This window comes from Wasmannia auropunctata, unplaced genomic scaffold (genome assembly GCF_000956235.1).
Source record: "Wasmannia auropunctata unplaced genomic scaffold, wasmannia.A_1.0 LD336002.1, whole genome shotgun sequence".
NCBI lineage: Eukaryota > Metazoa > Arthropoda > Insecta > Hymenoptera > Formicidae > Wasmannia > Wasmannia auropunctata.
This window is the reverse complement of record NW_012026888.1, coordinates 288949-301781: the sequence shown is the minus strand read 5'-3', so window position 1 is coordinate 301781 and position 12833 is coordinate 288949. Positions and strand designations below refer to the sequence as shown.

General features: G+C 36.9%; 2 protein-coding genes across 5 annotated transcripts; both read right to left on the bottom strand.

Annotated features, from left to right (window-relative positions):
- Positions 1 to 407: 407 nt before the first annotated feature.
- LOC105453145 (sodium-coupled monocarboxylate transporter 1-like) lies at positions 408 to 9041 on the bottom strand. Of its 3 annotated transcripts, none has more exons than XM_011694874.1 (9): positions 8736 to 9041; positions 8077 to 8307; positions 7206 to 7551; positions 4556 to 4710; positions 3803 to 3943; positions 3345 to 3453; positions 2378 to 2599; positions 1640 to 2151; positions 408 to 715 (listed from the first exon to the last, which is right to left on the bottom strand). In XM_011694874.1, exons 1-9 carry the CDS (start codon positions 8777 to 8779, stop codon positions 622 to 624), a joined length of 1854 nt encoding a protein of 617 aa, XP_011693176.1. In that variant the 5' UTR covers positions 8780 to 9041; the 3' UTR covers positions 408 to 621. The 3 variants fall into 3 exon arrangements, with proteins under 3 accessions (XP_011693176.1, XP_011693177.1, XP_011693178.1); XM_011694875.1 differs by having other exon boundaries at positions 8786 to 9040; XM_011694876.1 differs by having other exon boundaries at positions 8790 to 9040.
- Positions 9042 to 9448: 407 nt separating this feature from the next.
- On the bottom strand, positions 9449 to 12391 carry LOC105453144 (integrin-alpha FG-GAP repeat-containing protein 2-like). Of its 2 annotated transcripts, none has more exons than XM_011694872.1 (8): positions 12252 to 12391; positions 11939 to 12157; positions 11778 to 11865; positions 11374 to 11599; positions 11014 to 11297; positions 10141 to 10910; positions 9824 to 10058; positions 9449 to 9737 (listed from the first exon to the last, which is right to left on the bottom strand). In XM_011694872.1, exons 2-8 carry the CDS (start codon positions 11995 to 11997, stop codon positions 9558 to 9560), a joined length of 1842 nt encoding a protein of 613 aa, XP_011693174.1. In that variant the 5' UTR covers positions 11998 to 12157; positions 12252 to 12391; the 3' UTR covers positions 9449 to 9557. The 2 variants fall into 2 exon arrangements, with proteins under 2 accessions (XP_011693174.1, XP_011693175.1); XM_011694873.1 differs by having other exon boundaries at positions 12277 to 12391.
- Positions 12392 to 12833: the final 442 nt, after the last annotated feature.

Genomic DNA, 12833 nt, shown 5'->3' with positions numbered 1-12833 from the left:
GGATTTTAAAGAGAGACTCGACGAATGACTCGACAAAAAACTCCCGCGGCATTTACATTCGGCTTTAATCCGATAGCCATCGTTCCTCCAGATGTTTCAGATGGCAGGGACTTGTTTGTATTGAGATGCGTGGGGCAGATATATAATCTAGTCAATTTGACACCCTCATCGACGTTCTAATGGGTGCTTTCAACTCCGGACGAGCCAGTTATAGATGCAGTTATCTCCCGGCAAATGCGTTCGCTTGTCTGTCGACCGCTGTCCCTCAACAATTTATGTCGTTAAGGATTTATTGATTGAAGCTTTCTTCCTTGAACGCGGTTTACGGAAATCTCTCTCTATAAATATTTCTACATCAATGTTGATGTATTGAAAGTTTGAACTGGCTTAAGAATTTGATGGGAATATACTTCGATAAAATATCTTTTTTTGATATATTCGTACTTAATATGTTCGATATGAAGAGTATGTAATATTATACAGAGATCACAGAACTTGTAATCGAACGATTTTCCAAATGTTTAAGCGCCTTTGTATTATGTGTGCGTGTATGTGTTTTACTGTAATAAAGTCTTGTAAAGTCACGGAGGAGGAGATAAGGTGGAATAAGATACGCATGTTTCAAGATTTCAGTTCTTCTTTCTCTGGATTCGTTACCAATGCAGTCGGCACCGTATGCAACGACACTTCCATGTATTTTTTTGGTGGCATAAATCTGAAAATGATAGATAAGAACAGTTAGAGAGCAAAGAAAATTAATATATTGTATATATTAATATATATGTTACCGTCAAAATCCATAATTGTTAAAACCCGATTTCAGTTAAAATTAGTTTCAAATTTAGTTGAAACAAGGTTTATAATTGTATTATTTTACTGGGTTTTCGACTTTCCACGTGAGGTCCAACACTCATTCCTCCCCCCTCCCCTGTTTTGCGAGGCGAAACAAGTTTGTAATTGTATTGTTCACATATCTAGGTTTTCGATTTTACGGCTATAATCAACCATTCTAGTTTTAACTAGTGAATTCGTTTTAACGGATTATGGATTTTGATAATAATTATATACATGGTTAGGTTTGTCTCAAAAGTAATGACACTAATTCTGGAAAAACCGTTTTATTGAAAATACACTTAATATTTTTCAAAGTAAGATCCTTGAGCGTCAATACAGCGGTTCCAGCGTTGCTGCCACTCTTCGTAGCAGCGCAAGAACCGCTGTATTGACGCTCAAGGATCCTACTTTGAAAAATATTAATGTATTTTCAATAAAACGGTTTTCCTAGAATTAGTATTATTACTTTCGGAACAAATCATGTATATACATAATTTATACAAATGCATAAATTAAAACACGATAAAAGTATTCAAAATAAATTGATTTCAACAGTAAAACTTAAATATTTGATGTAACGATGTAATAGTCTGATCAGGATATACTAAAATTAATCAGAATTGGAATTCAAATATGTGTGCATATATCTTCTTTCCGCCAATTTTAGGATATAATATATGAATAAATAAAACTGTTTGCTTGTATTTTGAACAAAAATTAGAAAGAAATATCTTTGTTTTTTTTAACATTTCGAAACGTATTAAATGAAAGTGTATACTTTGTAACAAAGTGCTCGAATACATACTTGGTTATGAACGGTGGGAAGTGATCTCGGTCAATGTCCCTTAAATCAGGAGCGCCGCAGATGAAGCTGACTATCGTGCCGATCACCATCACGATTAGCGCCCCAAATAGCGTGTAATACATGAAGGATATCCTATATATGAAGAAAGGCTCGTCTACAGATTCGACTTGCATCGGATTCTGCGTGGTCGTCACGGTCGTGCGATTAAACAGACCGGGTACGTTCAGGCAACCCTCCGTCGTAGAGGGAAGCGGCTCGTAGTAGAGACGTCGATTGGCCATGTGCCATTGCGCGCCGACGATGATCCAGATCATCGTCACCATCGAGACCAGTCCGCCGGCCACCGCCCCCTTGGTCGTCGCCCAGGGCACTAGCATCCCCAGCGAGAACAGACCCAGCATGGCACCGGCGGTGATGCCGGTCACGGTCAGGGACAGCTGGAAGATGTCGCCGAGACGGTCGACCAGGAATACCATGCCCACGCATAAGATGCCTATGAGCACCACCGTGACCTGAGGATGACATAAACCGTTTCTGGAATCGCCGATCGTCGCGGACGCGTTCGTAATTTCGGAAACGAAGAGATCATACATCCCCGAATTGTTTCTAAATATTCTTATTTGTTTATGCGAATTCTCTCGCTTGATGATATTTCCGAAGAACGGAGGAGAAAGGGAAAAGATCGAGTCTCTTATTTTCCTTGCGGTTACGAAACCGCAATATATTCCGCCTTTGTACCTTCATAATGTTGGCGGCTTTAGTCTCTTTGTCGTCGCTTTCCGGCATCCAGCGATCGATGAAATCCTCGTAAATCGTACCGGTGACTGTGTTCAGTCCGGCGCTCATCGTCGAGAGACCGGCGCTCACCAGACCGGCGAGAAAGAGGCCAGGAAGTCCCGGAACATTCGCGGCTACGTCCAGCACGTAATATGGCAATATCTTGTCGCTCCTTGCCACCACCTAAAAACAAGCTAATTCTCTTTACTGGAATCACGAGAGGCGGTTCGCCTTAATCCTTGATTGCTCAACTTTTTAATCTTATTTTAATTACATCATTTTACTGCATTTTTATAATGTGAGTATCGCTGAGGATAAAGTGAAAGAAACCTCTGGGACGAGTTTAATGATATAGTAAATCTAATTAAGAAAGTTTAATTTTAACTAAATTTGGAAAAAATTTTACCATGACTTTAATCTCTTACGTCCGTACTTATTTAAGAGTTGACATAGACATTATTTACATTTCAGAAACGAATAATTTTGAAAAGATGTATTGCCAACTATATAGCGTTTATTCTTTCAGAAAAGGAAATAAACAATTTTCTTACTTATTAAAAAGGTATTTGCGATACTCGAATTAAGTAGGATACTATTATACATATATATATATATATATATATACATATATATATATATAGACACATTTTTATATTATAATTTTTTACTTATTAATATAATATTATAATATTATATTTAATTAGATAGATATAGTAGCCTACGTAGCCTACTTAATTCGAGTATCGCGAATACCTTTTTAATAAGTAAGAAAATTGTTTATTTCTTTTTCTGAAAGAACAAACGCTATATATATATAATACCTTTGCCAACCTTTCAAAACTTCGTTTAATGTCTCGTAAGTCTTTACGAATTTAATGTGCGGCGATAAAGGTAAAGGACGCTAATAAACGACGGAGTCAAAACTTACGTGTGCAGTTATAGGATCGCATTTGTGATATCTGGCATACATCGTGAGGGCGGTGAAAACGGAAATAAATTTTACGAACACTAGGCCTACAGCCAGGAACCATATCGACCTGCGAAACATGCGATGCGTGCATGAAACAATGCCATTCTTATTTATCTCATTCGGATTTCCACTCTTGGACATAATATATCGCGATTTACTCATTAATTTACTCATTTACATTAGTTTATCTTTTATTTAATTTATCCTTGATTACTCAGTTATCTTACTTTTGTTACAAGAATATTTTATCACGAAATTTTATTTTATTTTTTTGTTACTTAAAATATTTTATATTATTCGCGGAATAGCGAAATTCTCTTTTTGAGTTTTTCGTTTGAGAGACCATTAAGCTATCCAGCATTACAGCGATGCCACTTACATCAAGTGATTCCGGAAAGCAAATATTTCGCACTTACTTCTGCGCTTCCTTAATAGTAGGTACTGCCAGAAATCTTTGCATAGAAACCTGGCTGATGCCCAACCCAGCCAGCCATGTCATTACCATTCCCACTGACATGCCCCAAAACGAATTTCTGGTGAAAGGACTGGGATCCATACTGTGTAAAAGAGAATTGAAAATATTAGTCAGTTTATTGATACTTAAAATATCAATAATTATTAAACTTATAAATATTGGAAAATAATATCAAAAATTAATTGTATAACTACAATAAAAAATATATAGTCATATTTGCATTCTGAGCACTACAATGATGATTAGTATTTTATAAACTTTAACTACACCGGACATTGAATAGACATGCTATGTATTACTGTCAATGCACTACTGTAAAAATGATGTAGGAGGACACGATGGCAACTAACATGCGTTAAATCCGACACTTGTGGCAACGTTTAATCTCTAAGAGGTTAAAAAATATAATATTATATAATACAAAAATGCAATTTAATCTCTACAGAAACAGAAACGCACGCAAGCAGCGTGTCAGATGCGCTGTTACATTTCTCGAGATCAATTTACAATTGATGGATCACGATTAAACATAGATTCTTGATAAAGCGATGTAATACGCAAAGATATTTACGAGAGTTCGTGCAATATTTCTTGACTGACTTAATTTTAATTAACGATAAGTTTAATTAATGAATTTTATATATATTTCTTTTTTTTTTATTAAATTGTAACATAAAAATACACCTGTTCTTACTTCCAAAATACAATTCTACCACCCTTCTCGGCTATCCTCCAGGTCTCACCGACGCCGCCCACAGCAATCGTTCCCAATATCAAAACGGCAATGAGACTTCCGACAGTCACCGTCATCTGAACCGTATCCGCCCATACGACAGCCTTCAGACCTCCCTGTATAAGATATATATTTTTTTCAAAGAGAGATTATTCTCGCACAATAAAGGTATCAGTGTCAGTCACGGCGCGACGTGCACAGAATCAAACGGTCGGGTCGGGGAGTCGGTGAAACGTAAACCCGGGGGAGAGATCATAATACAATTGCATAATGATGTTACAATGCAACGCTACGATATGTGTATATTTTATAAATCGTTATCGGCACAAATTTTATCGTATATCAAAAGACCTACACAATCTACATTTAATTTTAATAATTGATTAATAATAATATTTAATTTTACAGTAGTTGATAAATTATAAACGATAGCGCATATACAATTGCATTAAACACTTTTTACATGTCTCAAACGGATCACCCAAATTTTTGTGTTAATTTAATAAGATGAATACATATGTTAGAACGTAACATAATCATCATTTAAAATTAACACAAAAAAATATAATACTGTGACACAATTTGAAAAGAAATTATGAAAATATCTCTTTAGCAAAATTCACATTTATATGTTAAATTAATTACACTTATATTCATTTTTTAGTTTTTTTGGCATGGAATTTATGTTTTAAAAGTACATTGTTTTTGTTATTTAGTCACTTACTCATAAATTGCTTCACTTTAAATTACAATTACTACAGAATACAATTTATGTGTTTAATCGTGTTAATTTTTATTGAGTTATTTTTATAAGAAATATTAAATGTCAATCGAACACAAAATATTCAAGTAACATAATCACATTGTGTGAAATTAATACTCGGCAGGTATGTTAAAAAAAAATTCAAAACACAAAAATTTTAACAAAGACCGTTTCTAACATAAGTACAAAATGCCATGTTTTCTACTGTGTAATTATTCGAGCTATCTAAGCTTGTGTATTCTATAAAAAAGAAATCATTTGCAAATGTTAATGTTATCGCGTATAATAGGCTTTCAAGATTTGTTTGCTCTTCTTTATCGCCAATCTTTAAAGACATCGGAGTTATCTGCGCGCAACAGAGCGATGCACGACCTATGCACATTTCGCACACACATTACCGTCCACCGTACTATTGTCCAAACAATCTCAAGACGAAGGCAAATAAGACGATCAATTTCGTCATCGTTTTTGTGTATTTTATTAGAGCGGCGTGGCAATGTAGTCGCTACACCTTGTTGGTGCGATACCGCATCGTAAATAATCTAGCAAGCTGTGAAACTGATAAGACCCGTGTTCAGCAAATCTAGATAATTCCTCTCTAAATAACCATTTACTCGGTAGCCGTCGTACGTTTCACCTAACTAGACTGTGATATTCTCCGATAACGTCACGGCTGCGTCAAGATGACGCGTGTGAAACACACATGTCGTTCCACCCCGGTGGTTTCATGGCCTTCTAACTATCTAGACGTGAGTCTACGATTTTTACGACCTCGAAAAATCCTCTGTTTTAATATACGGCACGTGCGAATGTTAATAGACGATAACGACGTCTAGTATTCTCCGTTCGAATGGAACGCACGCATTGGACATTACGAATGTTTCAAGAAATACGTAAATTTGTAAAAATACTAAACGCTCTTATTCTCAAAGAACTCAAAAATCAGCAATGCACATTTTATGACTTTCAATAAACCGATAGACATCCGTCATGAAAGAGTGACCCTAAAAAAGATGGTTTTTTCGCCTGTTTTTTTTTTGGGCCTTCGATTTTGAGACTGAACTGTATGCCAAATGGTACTCTATAATAAGACATTAATCACAGAGAAGTTTCAAGTTGAGATGACAATTGTTATCAGAGTTGGAGGGAGAGGGAGGTGGAATCAAAGTTCATTACACTGATCGAAGTGCTAAAAGTTTCCTACAAAAGGAGATGGTTTCCCGTAGATTTTGGGGCGCTGCCCTCAGAATTTGTCTATTACGCCATATCTTTGAGAAAAATGGGATTAAATCCCTTAAAGAATGTTTTTTCCGCAATTTTTGAAAAATCGCAGTAGATGAACCTGATGTGCTAGAAACTTCTAAAAAATCTTTTCTAAAATGAAAGCTTAAACATTGTACTCGAGCCTAAATATCTCCATTATTACGAAACTATTTATCTGAATCAGATTCGTTCGCTGCGATTTTTCAAAAATTGCGAAAAACGCATTTTAAGGGATTCGATCCCATTTTTCTCAAAAATGTAACATAATAGACAAATTTTGAGAGCAGCATCGTTTTCAGCATCCCAAAATCTACAGGAAACTACTCACTTTTTGCAGGAAACTTTTAGAATGTCGAATCAGTGTAATGAACTTTGATTTCACTTCCTCCCTCCTTCAATTCTAATAACAATTGTCACCTTAACTTGAAACTTCTCTGTGATTGTGTCTCATTATAGGATACCATTTAATTGGCACACAGTTCAGTCTCAAAATCGAGAGCTCAAAAAACGAGCAATTTTTAAGGTCACTCTTTCGAAATTTACGATGATAATTACAATCCAAATGAAAATGTCTATATTACTTACGATGGTCGTGTAGAAGATGCACACCATGCATATCACCGGCGCGACGTAATGCAGATTCATCCCGGTCGCTTGCGAAAAGGCTAGCGCCGGCACGTAGATTATCAACGGCACGTAGATTACCAGCGCAAGGGTATAAAGAAAGGATGCTAATTGCCGGACCGGTCTAGCAAATCTAATTTCCAGATACTCAAAAGTGCTCGTCAGCTGCAGTTTATAAAATACCGGCAGGTATACGTTTATGATTATGAAACAGCTTATGAAGGATGTAAAAATGCATGCCGCGTATTGAGTTCCGTACTGGTACACCTCAGAGGGTACGCCGAGTAAAGACACCCCTGATATGTGACTGAAATGAATTTTGTCTCTGTTAGAAAAGTTTTCTCTTGGTATTACTAACGATTGAATATTATAGGGATTGCTTTAACACTAGAGCCGCAGCGATTTAGGCCTTTCCTAGAATGGTGAATTATTTATTTATGATCCATATTATTCTAAATTCTTTTATGATTTTTTAATAGATGGATAAAATGGTAATAAATATTACACTTCTATTAATTAATACTAATTCAATCCGCGTATGGCTGTAATCAACGATAGTGGAAAAGAAAAATTCAGATGGGTCAAAAAATGGCATAGCCGCGGTTCTAGTGTTAATATAGAAACCAGTTTCACCATCTCTAATTAGCTTGATTGGATTGAATTACATTCAATTTTAACAAATTTTAAACGAAATATACTTTTCTTATAACACGGCACAGATTTTATATAAAAAATTAAACTGATCAGAGATTATTTGCTCAAATAAATGAAGAAGCAATAAAAATTGCACTTTTTTTTTAAATCGAGAACGATGAAATTCAAGTTAAGTCACCTCGCTATCAGGCTCATGCTAATCGGAAGAAAAGACATGGTTTTGCCGCCGAGTAAATACTCGGTGGTGTTATCCTGCTTCGTGCTGAAGAAACCGAAGTAGATGCCGATGAGAACGCTAACGCCCAGCAGACCGCCGAATAGGGTATAATCGGTCCATCCGAAAGTGAGTTCCTTCAGCTCGTGGCCCGCGAAAAACGGCTCCGTGCCATTGATGGTCATCCTGGATTCACTAGTTCAAAAGATCCACGTTAATGGACTATTTCAGAGAATATCTACGTTACGTTCAGTTACACGCGCCGAAGGGATAGCCGTTAGATTATCTCGCATTTAAAATTTTATGTAGAAAACTCGTTACAAAGTTGAGGGTGAAGTTATGTTTTATATGTATGTCTCTTATTTTGTACTTGAATGTTGATTAAACTGAGTTGTTAAACATGAAGAAGATATTGGAAATATTTCCAATTTTAATACTTAATAATTACTTTATTTTAATACTTAATAATTACATTTAATTTAATATTACATTTAGTACCTAGTTTAAATAATACTACTTTTCATTGTTTAGTTCATAAAAATTTCTTAATTTACTCTTTGATTAAAAATAAATTATCTCATTATTTTATATTCAAATGGAAGTACGAATTTAGATAGTCCTACCCCAAATTCTGTCCAAATTTCTCGCGGATGCTATTATCAATCATACGTACATACTTCGATTACTTTCTTCTCACTGTACAGCGATTGTTGAGTTCCGCATTAATATCTGGAGTAACACACTACGCCGGCAATAAGGCGACTGAATTTCGAAAAATTTTCGTTCACGCGTCCACGATCTAATCATGTATGTGTCTAATAATAAAGCAACCTCGCCGGAATTTGGAAAAGTACCGAACGAAATTTGCGTACCCACTGACAATGATGACGTGCGATGCTATATGTTAGGCCGACATTCAGCGCGGTGTCAGCCTGATTTACGGCACTGTAGATAAAACGCTACGACTCGCAAATAGACGAGAATCCTTAAATAGGCGTCTTTATGCTGCACTCTACGCCAAAATTAATTTCATCGCCGATATCGCCGGTTGCTTGTTTGCCAAAAATTTTGCACGGACTTTTGGTCGTATATCCTTCGCGATAACACAGTGACGTATCCCATAGAACGATCGCGATTCCTATCGAATATAAGATACGAAAAAGAGGCTTACAATTTTTTATCGCATCACGATCAGAATCGGACATTTTCTAATTGGAAATAATATCAGTTTGTGTTACAACTAGATACAAGATATTTTACATACAAGTATTTTTTATCGATCAATTTTTAGAAGTGTAAAGATTTAAGAAAAACAAAAATAATGATTTAACACATGTACCAGAATATGCATGTTTTATTATACATTTTGTCTGTACAGGGCGATTCTTAAAATATATTGCAACATAAGAATCACGCTGTATAATTATGACCATTTGCCATGTGTGCTAATGTACACCATACAGCAACCATTCAGTTAACTGCTGCATCTTTTGCTGTTTTTCATTTACGTTGCACTCGCCTAATAATTTCTCTAAGACTTGCGTTTCATCAGGCTCAAAGTCCTTCATGGGATTCAGAGGAGTAATCGTCATGCTCGGCAGAGTAACGTCGTAATAAAGAACAATCTAGAAGATAGAAAATTAATTACCATTATTACAAGTAAATGACATTTAATTTATTCACATGTATAGACTTGTATACAAATGGAAACCTTGTTGTTGAAGGTATTGTACACCAGGCTGGGACTAGACGTTCCCGGGATCACGTTATAATTTCCTGTGCAAAAAGCTCTGACCGGTTCCTCAAATTGAAAGCGTACGCTATGCCGTTGTTGATCTAAGATGTACGTTTGGCCGTCCCAGGCGCAAGCGATTATCTCGTCGGAATTATCGCCTGTGACGTCCAGTCGACACAGCGCGAATATCTGATGATCTACCTGCATAGCCCTGTAAGAAAAGAAACAATGCAATATATTCGTAATTATTCAGATGTGTTAATATCTAAATATCTCTACGCGTGATTGCTTACCACAAAATGATCTCATCCTGTACTAACATAATAGTTCCGTCAAGCGTTGCCAAGGCATAAGGTTTTCCCTTTGGAGCATTTTCACTGATGACTTCATTGCTTGATTCCGTCTTATCTTCTCTTATGATTTCTTCATGTTGATTCGATTTACTGATATTGTTGCTGTTATCATTGCTATTACTGATATTTTTACTATTATTATTATTCTGGGAAAAATGTGTAAAAGATGGCAATAATGTATCTTTCGTAGTTTTGTTGTCGTCGTATTCTCCGAGAATAACATTGCCACCGATAAAGTTGCCATCCATTTCATCCGCGCCTGAAGACTCGACGGGACTATAAAATCTAACTGGGCCTTGACTTTCTGATGTGAAATCTTTTCTACTATACTCGCCAGCCATATCCAGACTATTTTTCCGAAACGCCGGTTGCGAGTAATTCCTCTTGAACTCGAGCGACGCAGGTTTGAAGGTTTTCATGTTTAGCTGGCTGTCGTCTGCGAAACTTTGTTTCGGCAACTTATTTGTAGGCATATAACTAGACATTTTAGGTTCAATCGTCGAAATAAACGGCGTTACTCCCGGCTCCAAATCTCCAATAATCTCCGTTGAAATATTTTGATTGCGCATCCTAGATATCCCTAATGTCTGATAATCTACAGCTTCGCAGGAACTATTCTTTGATTGACAATCTTCAGCGTTGCATTTAATCCGCATGAACGTTCCACCAGGTTGTGCAACCAGTAGAGTCGGCGTACCATCACCAGTATGCTAAACAAAAATTGTTGTATCAACATTATTTTATGCTCATTAGTATAATAATTATTGATATGTGTATAATATATAATAGAATTTATGTTTCAATTTGACGTACTTGCAACGTAACCGTTCCTATTTGATTAGTGCATTCCCACTTATTTAGGCCAACTAATTTTCCTGTTTCCAAGTCAGCATTACTTGACCATCTGTAGGATCTCACAACACGATCCGTCAGACCGAGAATCATCTCGTTAGCACCATCTTTATCGACATCAGCTATCAGCACGGTCTTCGTATTAGTTGGAATTCTTTGTACATGTACACACTCCATTTTTCCAGAGAGTTCATTAATTTCATTAGTATTGTCAATATGTTCCGTGTTTTGGGAATTTCCTATGTCTGCACACGTATCCGAAAGTTATCTAAATGTTTTGCTATTTCATAAAGCATATGTCTTTCTGAAACTCCGACTTACCAGTAGTCGTTTTGAAATTGTCTTGCTCGCTTGTATCTTTACTATTATGTTGGCCTGCAAACACGTTAGAGTTGTTAGGATTGACAGATCTGGGACTGTAAAATATATGCGTCCATCCATCGCCGCAGATGACAACAAGCGCATTGCGTCCATAATTAAAAATATCTCCAATTGCCACGCTAGTTATAAGACCGAGGCCAATGATTTTCTGCCATAATTCTGATCCCTGTTACATAAAGAGCACAAATATTACCTATAGTTTTTTTTATTCCTTATTAAAAAGTCATAATTTTTAAACATTAAATCTAACAGACTCTTAAATTTTAAAAAACAAGTAAGGAAAAAAGGGGGATAATGAGAGTCAACGCAGTCATAATTTTTGAAGTAGTTATTAACGTATTTACCTTGAAGATATAAAGCTCTCCTTCAGCAGTGCCGACAACCAATTCATTATCACCATCGTTATCGACATCTCCTATAGTTAAGCCATGCCTGCACATAATAATTTCTATTGTAAACCACTTACCAGGCTAAAATAGATTAAACTTGCAATGATTAAACTTACCTGCATACAGTACCAGGTAATTCCCATTGCAATCTCTTTACAAAGCTAACAGCTCTCATGATTGGGCTTTGTAGGATGTAACTGTTGCCATCGACTTGGCGGCCAAACTATATGAGTGGCTTTCGCCTTTACCAGACCCAGAGATATCGGCCCGAAGGTATTAGAGTCCATAGAATGTCCAGTGTGGTCTCCTTCCAACCAGCAGTGTCCCTCTGGCACCTGCATTCATAAGATCAAAATTAATATCCGCAGATAAAGAGTAACAACATCGAGGCGACAACAGTTTGTTGCAGCCTAAGCCGTCGTTATTCACCGTTCTATACTCAATACCAAATTACTTCTACATATGATATCCATACTTGGAGGGCACTGATTTTGTATCCATGCGTGCCTATAATATCCCCGGCGAGTCCCACAACTCTCTTGATGAGGGTCTGATCTGGCACCTTGGGAGATACAACGCACACTATGTCGCCGCGCTCTATCTTGCGGTTCCGGATGGCCCAGCGATTCAGAAACACCCAATCGGGATACCGTAGATCCGGATTCAGCGCAGGCTGCATGGAGATTCCGTCCACCCTCGCGACATATCCGACCGTCTTCGCGACTGTGTCGCAAAGAACAAACCCGATCGGGATGCCGATTAAGATATTACGGAATAAATGTGGGGTTCTCATCTATCAAACCTTCGAGGGGAAGAGCATGCGAGGTGCAGAGGTGCTAGTCTGCTCTCAATGCGCCTGATTCGACCGCGAGAAGGGATCGATCATCACTTTACGTTACCTGATGCTACTGATCTGTTTCTAAATCTCAAGTGCCGGCACAAGTATCACATAACATTTGGCATGATGATGTTTAAAGAAATTTGTTTTTAATTTTGTGTCTTCTAGGAACG